Source organism: Dunckerocampus dactyliophorus, chromosome 7, assembly GCF_027744805.1.
Source record: "Dunckerocampus dactyliophorus isolate RoL2022-P2 chromosome 7, RoL_Ddac_1.1, whole genome shotgun sequence".
In the NCBI taxonomy this organism is placed as follows: domain Eukaryota; kingdom Metazoa; phylum Chordata; class Actinopteri; order Syngnathiformes; family Syngnathidae; genus Dunckerocampus; species Dunckerocampus dactyliophorus.
The window spans coordinates 4,546,489-4,561,613 of NC_072825.1; the positions used below are offsets into that span (position 1 = coordinate 4,546,489).

Sequence of the window (15,125 nt, forward strand, 5' to 3'; positions counted from 1 at the left end):
AGGGGGACTTTGCGGGCACTTCAGGATCTCAATCCATTACAGCAAAAAGCGCCTTGACATCATAAAGCAGCCCCTCCCTTGTCAGTCTGGGCTGCTCCCTCCTCTTTCTTACAATCATCCAATAGACTGTTACCTTCAATAGCTTCCCTTTATCAATTATTGCACCAATAGTGGCCTCTTGAGTCCCTTCCGGTCTTGTGCAGGTCTACAATCTAGACCTCCCTGAGGTCCATTGACCGCTTTTTGGTCTTGCCCATGGGGGTGGAGAGGTTTCATTTGAAGAGGCTGTGTTCTTTTGAGTCCATTCCAGTCTTGTGCAGGTCTACAACCTTGGGAGTACTCTCTTAAAGGGACAGGACAGGAAGACGAAACATTCATTTCTAACCTTTATGAAATGTGTTTTGTTACATTATGTAAAAATGATGTACTGTTCATATCTTTGTAAGGGGTTCAACTTAATAAATCAGAAGGGGATCAAAGACTGTTTTCCCATTGGATGTGCTGACGTGGACCTCAGTGTCCTTCCATGGAGGTGTTTAGGTGTGTGGTCCCGGTCTGTCTCTGAGATGAGGAGCTCACTGACAGTGAGTGACATCTGCTCTAATGAGATCCAAAGATGGTGAAGAAGAAGATCATTTATGACTTTTTAATGTGCTCATTAGCCAGTGCAGTCACATGACTGAAGTTCTGTTCAAAGTTGTGTGGATTGAATGATGCATGACAATGAGATGGGAAGACGAGACGAGAAAGAAGAATCTCAGATCGGCTCAGCTCATCAAACCCAGCTCGACTAGAAAGTGAAAGTGTTGAAATGCTAATTTTACCATACGTCCTCCTTTGTCATCAGACGTGCGGCACAATAAAGCCTCAAAAACTCCCAGGAGTTTACTTGTCTGCCACGTTGCCATGGCGCCCGCTGCCTCCTCGCACGCTTTACATTTCACACTTTTTTCTGTGCGGCTTTGGCAAATAAACAATCTTTGATCAGCTGCATTCCGCTCCTCATATCTTTAACAGGAACATTAGACACTCGTTTGATGGACAAAAGTATTATACTTAGGGGGTAAAACAAATACAGTGCAGCCTTTGACTCGTGAGAGTCCTGGCGAGGCAGAAACCAGAGCTTCTCCCTTACGAGGACAAAGTCAGAATATGAGAAAAAGAAAACCAGCCTTCAAAAAAAAAGTGTCAATACGAGAAATAGTCAGAATAGGACATGTGCTTCATATTAGCCAGGGACATGACATCCTCACGCTGCAAAGACACACACACACACACACACACACACACACGCTGCTGTCCTCCATCAAGATTTCCAAGTGACAATATTTCCAAGTGGTCTGGTCCAGCCTGGTCCACAGAGTGTCTTTGTGTCCCTCACTGCTTGATTTGATTGGAATAGTTGTCCAAAGTTCAACGTTGTGTTATGTTGTGTGTTTTCAGGTGTGAGGCGTCCTCCCGACGTGGACAAGTCCAATCACAGCGTCCACTACACACTCCTCATCGCGTGCGTCCTGGTGGCCTTCGTCCTGGGGGCCTTCCTGTCGGGCTTCCTGGTGTCTTGCTACTGTAACCGCGCGGCACACAAGACCCGGAAGCTTCCCAAAGACCCCGAGGTGCAGATCCCGCACGCACTGTCCCTCCGCAGTCTGGCTAAGCTCAACGGTCTCCTGGAGAGCAAGGAGGACAAGCTGGAGGTGTCGTCCCCAAAGATCTACAGTTCCTTGTTTACCAGCAGCAAGGAGCTGCTCCCGCCCAGGAGGAGCGCTCCTCACGGAATGAGTATGGGGGACTCTGTGCACCCCCTACGCCCCACCACAGAGCTGTCTGGTCTTCCGACTCCAGACTCCACCCCTGAGCTTCCCATTAAGAGCATGAAGGCCTTCAAGAACCACTGGGAGAAGAACCACAACTGCAACAACGCTTGCAGACCCTCCTCAGCCGTGCTCCCCCAGCAGGTCTTTCCTTACGGGGGTCAGCTTCAGGGGGCGGGACACCCCCATCCTGATGACCGCAAAGTGCACAACATGTCTCAGCAGCCCTATCCCGCCTATGCCCACAAGGTCATGGAGGTCACCTCCTTGGACGAGCTCCTCAAGCACATTCACGAGGGGGCCGCGGCCAAGACCCCTCAGCTGATCAGCCCGTCAGGTCTGGCAGCCAGCGGGGCGGGGGGGCAGCTCGCCTTCACCAACCGCATCCAACCTCAGATTCCGGAAACCGAATCGGCGCCGTACTACAGCTCGTCCACTTTGCCCCGAGACAGCCTGACGCGCCGCATGGACGTCCCCCCAGACCTGCCCCCCCAGCACCAGTCCACGCTGGAGAGGAGACACTCCTCCCAGAGGCACTCGCTCATCGCCGCCGCCTCGAAGATGCCCAGCGGGGGCGGTGGGGGGTCCGGGATTCCTCGCCACCACAGTTTTAGCCAACGCAATGGCGGCCCCCACCAGCCTCCCCCACTCCTCACTCGCATGAACTCCACGGGCAGCGGCGGCGAGGTCCACTACCCCCTCCTTCCACACGGCTACTTAGCCCGCCAGCACAGCTACAACATCGAGCAGCACGACGGCCCACAAAGGGGGGCAGTTGTGCGACGAGGCTCCTCCCTAAAACCCGACGCCCCCCCCAAACCGCTCTTCATCCCCGCCTCGTCGCCCCTCAGCCAGCAGGCCAAGTTCAACTACTAGCTCGCCGTCTTTAAAATGGAGGACAGCCAACTTAAAGATTAGCTTTGTACCATATTGGTATTGTTCTCTTCTACGTGACTCACTACATAGACGCTGGGAGCAATGTGCCAGTGCACGTGCAACAACTACAGCTCCGGACACAACACGAGCGATGCTAACAGCGATGCCAACGTTGCACAACAGACTGTGGGAAAGTGGGAGGAGCCTGCGATGCTTGGTTCTTGTTTTTGCGTATAAACCTTAGCGATGTCGTCATGTTGCTAACCAGAATGTCTTTCTATTATGCATGTACGTGTACATATAGACTGTATGTGCGTGTGCGTGTGCATATATATGAATATATATATATGTATGTGTGTATGTAAGCTGTGGTGAAGTTAGCAAGAAAGTCACTTTTGTATTTGCCTTATTACACTCCCACCAGACACAAGACATTTTTCCACCAGCCAGTCCAGTTAGGAAGTTCCGCTCTCTGTCCACCAATCAACACGCTGCACTGTCTAGCTCTGCCTCTTGAGGTGCCCTGCCGCTGTGCAGGCTGCCAAAAAGTATGCAGCTAAGTTCGTTTGGTAGCTTTCTGACAGTGCCTATGTTGGCTTTCCAAAGTGGACTCGTCGGTGGGAAGGTGTCTTCCTGACTTGATTGTCTTTCTTTTTGCCATAAACGACGAGTTTGTCTTTTTTGGGGGGGGGTTTCACGTCTCGGTGAGCTGACGACTCGCTGAGGAAAAGTTTGATGGGGTTGTTTTGGGAAAGGTTCAGTCAGACTGGTGCTTGACAGACGAGTGAGGTCCAACATCTTTTTCAGTGGGAACATTTTGGACCCTGAGAGGCCAACAGTCCCGTACATACTATAATATTTGTGGCTAATGGTTGTAAATAAAGAATTATTCCTGACTAGCCAATTGTCCACTCTGTGTCTACATGTGTGCCTTATTTCATGACAATAATCTGCCTAATATTTCAGGTGAAAATGTACCTCATATTTTGGGTATACCTGATATTTTGCTTTCAGGTGTAACTTTTAGGTGTACCTAATATTTTGGCCACATATGTTCCTGATATTTTGGTTCCATGTGTACCTAATGCTTTGGGTGTACCAAATAGTGTGGCCTCATATTAGTTAATATAATAGTTTGTGCCTAATATTTTTGAGGGCTACCTAATATTTTGGCCCCGGTTGTGGCGAATAATTTAGCCTGATGAATGCCTGATTGGTAAACGTACACCTAATATTTTAGGCATATCTAATATATATTTTAAGGTTAAGGCTAAGGTCAGAATCGGGGTGAGGGTTTACTGCTAGAGTCACAGCGGGTTGTGATGGACTTAGGTCTAGAATCAATGCTAGAGGTGGAGTTAGTGATACAGCAGTGGTTGGTCTAGGGTTAGGAGTTTGGGGCTATGGTTAGTAGCCATTGGTTACAGGTTGGGTTAGATTTGTATTTGTATTTTGTACTTTATTTATCCCACAGCGGGGAAATTCACTTGTTAGAGCATTTACGGTGCTTAAACAGTCAGGTTCAGAGTTTAGCAAAATGTTGTTTTGACAGTACATTGTATTGTCAGCTTGAAAATGTTGTCCACGTGATTCCTCAATGCTTTGTGATCTGTACCAGTAGCAGCTCTGCAAAGGATAGCCCTGTAGTGCGCATGCCAGGCCACTAGGTGGCAGTGTTTCATCCATTTTCTTTCACTGTCCAGGTCTGGGTGCGAGGCAGCAGTCTCAGTAGGAAAGCCCAGACCTTCTGGTCTCCGGCCACCTCTTCGAGTCGTGAGACATAATACCTTCACCGTGAATACTGAAGGTCACAGCTTGATGAGGCCATCTGGACTGCAAATAACAGATATGAGATCCTAAGGCCTCTAAACTGGATACCCTCAATACCTTGCCTAAATCTACAAATTCAGTCCATGAAAATGATGAACAGAACCGGCGACAAAGGGCAGCCATGGCGGTGAAGGCCATTGTTTCACTGTGAACAGAATCAACTTACTGCTTGCAACGCAAACCAGGCTCCTGCTCTGGTTGTACAAGGACCCAATGGCACGTAGGAGCGTGCCACCAACCCCGTACTTCCAGGTCAGTGTAGTAAGGTTGGCAACCACGTGTACGCCCATGAAGACGTAATGATGGCAGCATTCTGTGGATCCTCGTTTACGTGCCCCACAATTTACAGTTTGTTTACACTTGTTTTATTTTTTTGGCGTTATCACAGCATGTTAAACTTCTTTTTACACTTGTATGACAGCTAGGAATGTTAAAATGTGGCTTGAAACTTTGCATGTAGTTCATAAAGGTTCGGTGATGTCCACAGTTTAACCCTGGAACAGATTATTTCTATTTTCATTATTTCTTATGGGTAAAGTAATTGTTTAGAAATTAAAATAGTCAAATCGATTAGTGTGTGTGTGTGTGTGTGCGCGTGCGTGTGAGTGTGTGTGTCCACTCCGCCGTAGGACAAATAAATTGAATGACGTGATTAGTGGCAGCATACTGACACCCTGTGGTCATTGATGTGTAGGACATGAAAGGCACGTGTTTGCTTTTTTTTTGTTTTCCAAAATCATTCCTTCATTCATTTTCTATATCCCAGCTTTCTTGAATTGGATACTGTGACTGCTATGGCCACGACTAAGCACTGGTACGGACTCACGAGTATATGACTCAACTAACATGACTTTAGTTTATTTTGGGGAAACGTTGTGCAAGATTTTAATTAAGCTTATTGTATTTCATAAAAGAAGGTCATTTTAAAAGTAATTTTAGTTTTATAAATACCAGTGTATGGAATGGTTTTGTTCTTGGTTCACTCCTTCACTTATTTCAATGAGCGCCATTGCTGTTGGAATGTACTTTCATTTATGGATGGATTTAACCTGTTGTTGTTTTCAATTACGTTATTTTCGACTGACAGCATCATCGCTTCTTCCGCCTATCTTCGACTCCTCGGGTGGAGTGTGGGGTCATCGTGGGCTTCTCAACTGTCAGTCACTGGATGGAAAAGATGGTGCAGTGCTCAATGCTCACCACGAGAGGGAGACGCTGAACAACTTGTTGACAGAGTGTAAACTGCGGTATAAAGTATTTACATTATATAACCTACAACATGATCCACGCTGTAACCTTTCACCCCCACGTCCCAGGGGACACTCCCACATTCCACCATGCCGCTCAGTGACTCACATTTACCGTGTGTGTGCGTGCGTGCGTGCGTGGGGGATGTTCACTCATTCGCTTGCAACACATCACCTTGCTGGAGGATTGCCATGGCAACAGGTTGCCCATAGCGACGGGGTACCGCTCCGTTCCCGCCAGCCAGAGTGCACGAGAACGAGCACAAAAACACAGGCGCGCGCCAGGGTGAGGTCCGTGCGCCCAGACAGAGAGGCGGCTCGCTTGGACGCGGGAGACGAACCTGAGGAATGTGACTTGACGACTAGGAGAAGAAGAAGAAGAAGAGGACCAGGTCAGTGACACGCGCATTGACACGTTTGGTGGCAAGAAAAGATTTTTTTCATTTGAATCCATGAGCAACATTCCTGCACGAGCACGACCATGAACAGCAACACTCGCCATTTCATTAGGTACACCTGTGAGATGCAACATGTTGTTTTATTTTACAGTATGTTTCCTGCATGACGTGCATTTTTGATTGTAACTACACGTTTTATATCCGCGCAGTTCATTCTTTTAAAAGTGCCTTATTTTGCTAACAGCAATAACAAATAAAAGTTAAGCAATGATAACATCAGTCACACATTATTCTATTTTATTATTCTGCAGGAGATTATTATGGGCCTGCCTGCTGTGCAATTGCAGCCTTTGGACCGACCATCTTATTATTCATCACGCTTATACTGTATATTATTTTGGCGATTATTATATCATATTCTGCCACGATTAATTCAGGCCACACCTTGCAAAGAACCCCCATATCGCTAAATGCTTACATTTCCTACATGCCCACGTAACTTACACACAAAGTGAAAACTGAGCCAATTGATGAGGTATACCCAAAACGTTTCATCACAGCACTTCAGTGCAAATAACCGCCATATATGTTATATCGCTGGATGCGTCTCAGTGCCGCATTTATTTTGTGTCGTTTTGTGTAACCATGGCGATGTCATTCTGAAAACCGACCAAAAATTCTAATTATTAGCTACACCCAAAATGTACGAGAACTGCCTCTTTTCGAGGCCAGCAACACACTTTTTTTTATTTCATTTTGTTCACACACTTGTGCACTTTCTCTCTGGCTTAAAAGTTTTTTTGGTGAAATATATTGTTTTGTCTGCGTGTCCATCAGAAGAGGGTGAGTGAATCCGTTTTTCAAGCTGTGTTTGTTGTCCATAGCATACGCCTGCCCATGCCATAACGCCACCACGACCATGGGCCACTCCAGCCACACCACAGGTCCATTTTATTGATGGCATTTTGAGATACTGTGACAAGAGCCACAACATCCACGACCATCACCTCATGTCGCATCATGATAATGCACGGCCCCATGTTGCAAGGATCTGTACACAATTCCTGGGAGCTGACAACATGCCAGCTCTTGCATGGCCAGCATACTCACCGGACATGACACCACTTTGTCGCTAGCCTTTTATTGTGGCCAGCCTAAGGCCCAACTGTGCAATAATCACGCTGTCTAATCAGCATCTTGATATGCCACGCCCTTGAGGTGGATTCATTGTGAATTATGAATGCGTACTTATACAGATTTGTACGGATCTGAGACAATATTTGAGAGAAATAGGCCTTTTGTGTACATTGAAGAAGTTTTACTTGTTGGAGTTCAGGCCATGGAAGATGGGAGAAGAAACAAAAGTGATGCGTTTACATTGTTGTTGAGTGTAGAAAGCAACAGCATGAATAAAAATAGAGACGTGTCGTAGAGTAAATGCGATCGCTCCTCCACATGTTATCATGTCACTTAATAAAATAATGTATCGACCTGTTCTTTATGACAGGTATTCTTAAATTGCTTCTGTGGTGATCTGGTGCTATACTGTATAGAAAATAACTCAACCTTTGTAATATAATGGTAGGGGAAACACTACTTATTTCATGATTATTTCTGTTTTTATTATATTCTCTTTTTATTTGACAATTAACAATAATTATGATTTTTATTATGATATATTGTATTTGTATTGCTCTTTACAGAGTGCTACAGAACAGAAGAAAACAAGGAAAAAAGCACAAGTAATTATAAGATGAAATTAAGAGGAAAACCTATGAGATATATTTAGCAAAAGGTTTTCATAAAAAGATTTTAAAGTCTCGTTTAAAGCTTTTTATGTTTCATTTTAAAGATCATTAAAGCTGTATTTTGCATTTTGTTCCCTTACTGTACCCAAAACGAACCCAACTGTGACCTTCCAAACCGTGATTATGTCGTACCGTTTGTTTTAGGACATGATTTAGAGTATGACTTTTTAGAAGGTATAGCATGACATTTTAAGACATGTCGTATAACTTTTTAGGACTTTTTAGTTGAAAGGGTGCCCATGTTTCCAGTTGTGTTAGTGGGTTTTCATTTAATTATAAACAAATAAATAAGTACATGCATTTAACGACATTATGTTTCTCAAAAGTAGGGAATGGTACCAAAATAAAATAAGAGATCCACAGGACATTTTCGCTGCCTACTGTTGGGGTAGCAAGCGCAGTGGTGGGTTACCTAAAACGACAAGAAAGATGTCCACCATTGTTGGTGCACTCCACTTTGTGTCATTGTTTATGTAGCGGACGATGCCAGGTCAGGACATGTTAGGGCACGTCAGGACCAAAAAAGGCCCACTCCGTCAAATGTAACGTTTCCCTTTTTGTCCCAGGTATCTCTGCCCAGCCCGTCTTCCCTGCGAGGTTTGAGTGCGCCCACCAAAGAGCTGGAGCCGCGACGCTCAAGCATGGACGTGCCCAGGATGGCCGAGGGCCTCTTCAGCAGCACGCTGTCGACCTCGGGCGGCGGCCATCACGCGGCATCCTACCTGACGCTGGAGCAGAAGGCGGCGTTCGTCTTCGTGCTGCTGCTCTTCATCTTCTTGGCCCTCCTCATCGTGCGCTGCTTCCGCATCCTGCTGGACCCGTACCGCAGCATGCCCTCGTCTAACTGGACCGACCACACCGAGAAGGACACCTTCGACTACCGCATCGTCTGAGCTCTGGCCCCGCCTCCTCAGATCACAATGGCTGCTCAGTCGCCAGGAGAATGGCTGCCAAACCTCCACCGAGACCTCTTCTGAGCCGTCCGCCCCTCCCGCTCCCCTAGTGGACTACCTCGTTCCTCCGTGTTCTGTGTGGAACGTCTCAACAGGGTCCAAATGTTTTTCTTGACTTTGCAAACAGAGTTTACATGCGAGCGTCTTTATTAGAGTTAGACAATCAGTGTTGTCCCGCATAGTCGACTTCCTCCGAGGCTTCACGCCTTCTTCTTCGTCTTCTTGACACCGTTCCGAGACCTCCCTTTAACGTGATGTTAGGACAGACGGATGGTGGCGGTGTCATGTGACCTTCCAGCCTTGAGTTTCCTGTGCTGTACCGTGTGCCTCATGGATGTTCTTCTTACAGCGTCACTGCCCGCAGTCTCCTCTCATCAAACCCTTTAGCAACTGACGCCGTGACTCTTGTCAGCCTTATAGTGTAGATTGTTTACAGTCTTCTTGGCCTTCCTGGTGATGTCATTCAAAGAGAGACATTCCCCCGCCTCTTCCCCCTCCTCCTGAGAATCTTTTTGGCGACATGTGACATGTTCTCGTGATGCTGTGGCCTTTTCCCCCCCGAACCAGTCGCACAAGTTTCTCTCTGGCTTTGTCGTGTGCATGTATCTGGCAGACGTGCATGGTAGACGTGACGTGCGCGCTTCCTGATGTGTCCTGTCTGCGCCGGAGGCTTCGCTTTCCTTCCTTTCCTTGTTTTTGGAATAAAAGATTGCACAGCCTCCGTCTTGGTGTCTCTTCCTTCATGGCGTGCCAGAAGGCAGCAGGTGTTCAGAGACAAATAAAAGATGGATTCCTCAAAGCCCTGCCACTCGGGTGCTGGAAAACATTTCAATTTCACATTTTATCAGCGGCCGGCAGCAGGAGCCCGCCGGGCTCACGATTGGTTCTCTTTGAGGCAGACAGGTAGAATGTACACACACTCTCACACACACACACACACACACACATACACACACACAAACAAGGCTCCAGGTTGTCCTCTGAGTCGAGACCCAGCACAACGTTACACAGAACGACGTGTTGCAATCATTTGCAGACAGCCGCAGACACATGCATGTGCACGTACGTACACGTGAAATATGAAGCGGATCAGAATTTTAAACGGGAGATGATCTTGTTACGCAATGTGCTTGTCACTTTTCAAAATAAAGAAGAAATAAGCCGCTTGGCGCCATTAGAAAGTGTCAAGGCCGCAACACGTTGACGAAGTTGAGTGGGCAGGGCGAGTGCTCTGATTGGCTGTCTGGGTTGACTGACACGAATGATGTTCTATTTCCTGTTACCACGGCAACCTGAGTCTTTCCTTCCGAACAGTGTTAGTTCTTGTCTGCGGTGTAACCATGGTTACGCCATGTCATTTTAGTGTCGCATGTACGGATGAATAATATCGGCCGACCAATATTATCGGCTGATATTGACATCAAAATGAGATATCAGCTGTCATTGTCATTTTTTCTGTCTGATATCAGCACGCGAGTGAGAACTCATCAAACTGCGCCATCCACTACAGAGGAACAAGCTTGCTAGCTCAGTATGTCCGCGGTGTGAAATTATTTCCTAATTTTTGCCTTTGGATTGTAAATATGCAATTTGCTTTGACTCAAATAGTGGGGCATGTCCCTATGGGGGTCAGGAGAGGAAGGAGGTACTATACTCTTCAAGGTTCTTCAAGGTTGGCAAGTCTGTTAGTGTCCTGCTCCCGCTAACAATGCTAGCTCAGCAGACAGATAACAAAATAAAGACTTCTTTGCAGCTCTAATTTGGAGCCTTTGCTTGAAGCACTGCGAAACTAAACATACAGAAAACATGTCAAAATATGATTTAAACAGGATATAAAATAATAAAATAAGGACACTGAAAATGAAAAGACCTGCATTCAAACAAATGCACTAGCTCAGTGCTAACATGCATTAGAAATCCCATATGCGTGCTAGTGATTAGCATTAGTGGTTTTTAGGGCAACTTCAAACACCTCCAAAAATGATGTACAGCCCGTATAAGCGTCTAGGTGAAGTATAAAACACAAAACAAAGCACAACACACTTACAGGCAAACACGTCCTCAGGCTCAACAAAAGAAAATGGAACATTGTACACGCCACTGCAGGTGACTACTCCCTGACTGTGACAGATACTGAAATATCGATATGTCCGATACCAGCTCTTCATGCACTCAAATCGATTCTCAAATCAAAATATCAATTCTTTTGATACTTCACTCATTTCAGGTAATGTTTGTCTGAAACATCAATTGTGAATAAAGTTTTCATTCTTATACTAGTTCTAGTATAATCATTAATACTTTATTTTAATGATTTTATTAAAGTGAAGTGAAGACATCTCTGTCTCTTACGCGGGGGGGGGGGAGGCGTAGAGAAAATATATGGGAACCACTGCTGTGAAGTGTTACGTTTTGCACTTAATGCGGCTCCACCTAAATAGCAGCGCTGACTACTAATGACAAACAGATACGGCTCCACGCATTTTCCACTGACCGCAAAGCAGCTGTACGTTGCGCCAAACACGAAACAGGACACCAAAATAAGAGCACAAAACAGGAAACGACGTGAAAACTAAGGAAAATCAAAACTAAAGTCCAACTACCTGCCATGTCATGCGGAACATGACATAAAGCGCTGGTTATGCGAGGGGGGAGTAAGGCGACTTCTTTAAATACTTCTAATTTAATAACACACCCCAGGATGAACCACTTGGCATTTTGCTCCAACTCGCACATTGCAGTATTTGTGTTATTTTGCACATGCGAACAGTGTGTATTTGTGAAAGGCATCACAGTAGAACAAGCATAATGACATGACTTCGAGGAAAGAGCTACTGCCTATATCGATATCGGTTGATAACGGTATCAGTAACGAAGTGTCGGACAATATCGGATATCGATAAAAAAAAAAGCCAATATTGAGCATCTCTCGCTGCAAGTCTTCAAGGTTGCTCCAAACATCTTGTGAGGACATTTTAAGCAATTAGCTAAGAAATCAATGAACATGTCCCGTGTTGGACACAGAATGCTATCATCGTGCGTGTGAAATGAGGAAGTAACTCATTTCACCTCACTGGCTCCGCTGAGCGCAAGGTGGAAGGTTCCAGGAAAGGCATGATAAGAAGTCAAGTGTTAATTGTGTGTACTTATAAGGTGTGTCAGGTGTATTCATTCTGTGCTAATCGATGTGAATCATGAACCCAGTATGTGGTGCTGAGTCACCCTGCATGATGGATGTTTGCAACCTGGTGAACATTCATGCAAGAAGTTGGTCATTAAAGTGACGTAGCGCGATGACCTGACCGGTCGTCTACTTCCTGTTTCCAGTCCAACAGATGTCTATGGCATCATCGCGACATGTCGTCTATGTGTTCAGGCTGAATCATGTGATCCAGCACAGCCAATGACGCCACACCAAGTGTGTGCAGGTGAGGAAGAGGAGGCAAAGAGGAAGCTCACTGCTGCAATTACCAGGAAGAAAAAAAACAAGCATCGATCAACCTCCGTGCGCAACACAGCTTCTTGAAGGGTCACCTTGGACGAGAGTGCATGCTGAGAACTTCCTCTAATGCTCCAGCATGGCACTGAGGAACATGCAGACACACAATAACACAACAACAACACAATAATGAGTGGAGTCGAGCAGCACCCCAAAGATGATCTAACCACAACTCCCACATTTTTTTCTGTCTCCACGGTAACCACACCACTGCTGGCCTGGACTGCTTCAATTTCATTTACGCTCACTTGCACCATCTATTTGAATTGTTACAGTACATCTGTTACATGTGGATTACATTTAACATCACCACTTCTGATGATATAATGTAATATTATTTATGTGTTTGTTATGGCATGTGATTTGTATTTGTTTATTTATGTATATAATATGGTGTTATTTCGACTATGAATGATATAATATAGTGTATTTGGAATTGCTTCAACAGCGACATCCTGACTTTCTGATATTGGCTGCTAAATAAACATCGTCAGTGCTAAGCTGATCCTTACCATCCAGTGCATAGCTAAAAGTTGTCCTCATTGTGTTACTGTGTAAATGTTTTGTCCTTTCCGTCAGTGACGTCTAATTAAAATAACAACATATCATTCCTAAGCGCTTCTTATTGATGGAACAGTAAGCTTGTTCATATGTAACCCGCCTGGTCCGAACCAGTGTCCACAGAAGAGAGTTGAGAGCGCTAGCCATCGAGCTGTAAAATTTATATCCAGCATGACTCTAAAAACATCAGGGAGTGAGGTTTGCCAGTGTACTTTTGTACAGCTGCACCAGCTGGCATCAGTTACACTCAGCCCCCTAAACCTCACTCTCATCAGGGTTACAGCCCCAATGTAACCCGCCAGGTCCGGCCAGCATTGCATTCTGCCCGGGGATCAAACCAGGGTCCATGAGCTCTAGCCATCAAGCTAAAAGCGATAAGCTGTTGTTTCCATGGTATACTGGCAATCCCTCTTCTTCAGAGGTGGATGGTCTTCTTTCTATTCCACATCAGGACTGTTGTGTACTCCAGGGTGACTGATGAGTCCAATTCAAGCTTTGAAGGAATTTTCTGCAGGACAGGCAGGGTGTTCCCCGGTCTGGGTTGAAGTGACCAAAACTAATATTTAGCGCTTCCGTGCCAGTTTTAAACTAAGAACCCCCAGCTTCCACATGCCCGTTGCGTGTCCCTGATCGCCGAAGGAGCCTTTGATAGGCATTTGTGTGCTTCACGTTCCGCTTCCACGAGGCGCACAGTCCTTCACAAATCCATCAACTGGGTTCATTGGCATGGAGAACCAAGACAGTTTGAGTTGCTATACTCAGTGACGTGCAGTGAGTTGATGGGCTTTTTTTGCTTAGCCTTTGCCTGAAGAAGTTTTTCCATGATACAAGTTAAGCAAAGACAACAAATCGTTATTACTTTTTCAGCCTGCGAACACACAATGGAAACATTCATTAAGTGCGCCATCAACCTTGTGCTACTTATGGGGAAATGATATCAGTAAAACATACAAAAACTAAAAATGAAAGTGATGACTTCTCTTCATACTGACATGTTAGTTTGCATTGTTGAATATGCTCTCATGCTCCTTTGGCTGAGTGACACGCAGGCATGTAACCATGGCAACAGCATTCAGAAAGATCTCTGCAATGTCTCTCATTTTCTTCCTCCTTGCTCTTCTTCCTCAGCCCCCCACGCACCTCCACGTCCCCCGCCTGTCTGCTCAGACTGAAAAGTCCGTCATGGTGTCATGGTGGGCTTTTTGTGTTTCTCACACCATGACACTGATCGTGTGTCTCTTTCCTCTCATCTCCATCATTGTCTGTCTCTTACATCGTCACGCTGTGTGTGTGTGTGTGTGTGTGTGTGTGTGTGTGTGTATCCACCTGTAGCAGCAGCATCAGCTCAGGTTGCCATGGTGATGTCTGGAGACGTCTGGCAGGCCTTTCAGCACGTAATGTCTGCACAGAGCACAGCGCCCTCCACTGGTGAGAAAAAGAACACACTCAAAGCAATGCAGACAAGTTCGAGAGGGAGGGATATGTGGACTATAAAAAAAAAGCACAATGAAGACAACACTCATTTTATGAAAGATTATTCTGGAGTTTATTCCCTAATTAACACACATCCTCCTCATCCAGTCTGTGGAGGGACGCCTCATTGGCTGACACCACTGTGACGTCATCACCATCGCATGCTGCCATGTCCCAGTGGTTGTTGTCAAGTAGCATAATCAGAGACAAGATGTAAAACACAACTCTGTAGCATCACTATTACTCTCCAAAACAGTGCTCATCTGTACTGGTCTTATTGGAAACATTTGGGAATAAAAATACTGTGCTAATAATTTCAATTGTGAGCAAAGAAATAAGACAAAGCCTTGTGCATACAAAAAGATTATCAACTTAAAATGCCCTCTTTAGGATTCTAATAAAGATGTGTTGTAAATGCAAATACAATTGAATTTATCAACTTTTTTCTGTATTTATGTTACAATAAAACATACCATTAAACGAATTATAAATTACATTTTTGTTACGGGTAAACAAATATTTACTTTCCTCGGTGTAAATACCGTCATCCAACTGTAACAAGACACTGTATTTAAACAATTACAGATCAAAGTTAAACTAAGATGAATAGAAAGTTGACTGCATTTCCCATAATGCATTACGGCTCACTGGTCTTTGGGAGTGTAC

The 15,125-nt window shown here is 45.4% G+C and overlaps 2 protein-coding genes across 10 annotated transcripts in view; both read left to right on the forward strand.

The window, feature by feature from the left end:
• sema6e (sema domain, transmembrane domain (TM), and cytoplasmic domain, (semaphorin) 6E) overlaps positions 1-3,589 on the forward strand; it is an 83,824-nt gene extending 80,235 nt beyond the window's left edge. For all 9 annotated transcript variants that reach the window (XM_054780906.1, XM_054780914.1, XM_054780913.1 and 6 more), the window contains one exon: positions 1,444-3,589. In XM_054780906.1, coding sequence (XP_054636881.1) covers positions 1,444-2,690 — 1,247 coding nt within the window. In that variant the 3' untranslated portion in view covers positions 2,691-3,589. The remainder of the gene's footprint in view (positions 1-1,443) is intronic.
• Positions 3,590-5,906: 2,317 nt separating this feature from the next.
• LOC129184713 (cortexin-3) lies at positions 5,907-11,120 on the forward strand. The gene is made up of 2 exons (XM_054780916.1): positions 5,907-6,159; positions 8,540-11,120. Exon 2 carries the CDS (start codon positions 8,615-8,617, stop codon positions 8,864-8,866), a length of 252 nt encoding a protein of 83 aa, XP_054636891.1. The 5' UTR covers positions 5,907-6,159; positions 8,540-8,614; the 3' UTR covers positions 8,867-11,120.
• The last annotated feature ends 4,005 nt before the right edge of the window (positions 11,121-15,125 follow it).

Excerpts from the sequence above, each read along its gene's own strand:
- LOC129184713 (XM_054780916.1), top strand. The coding sequence starts at position 8,615 with ATGGACGTGCCCAGGATGGCCGAGGGCCTCTTCAGCAGCACGCTGTCG.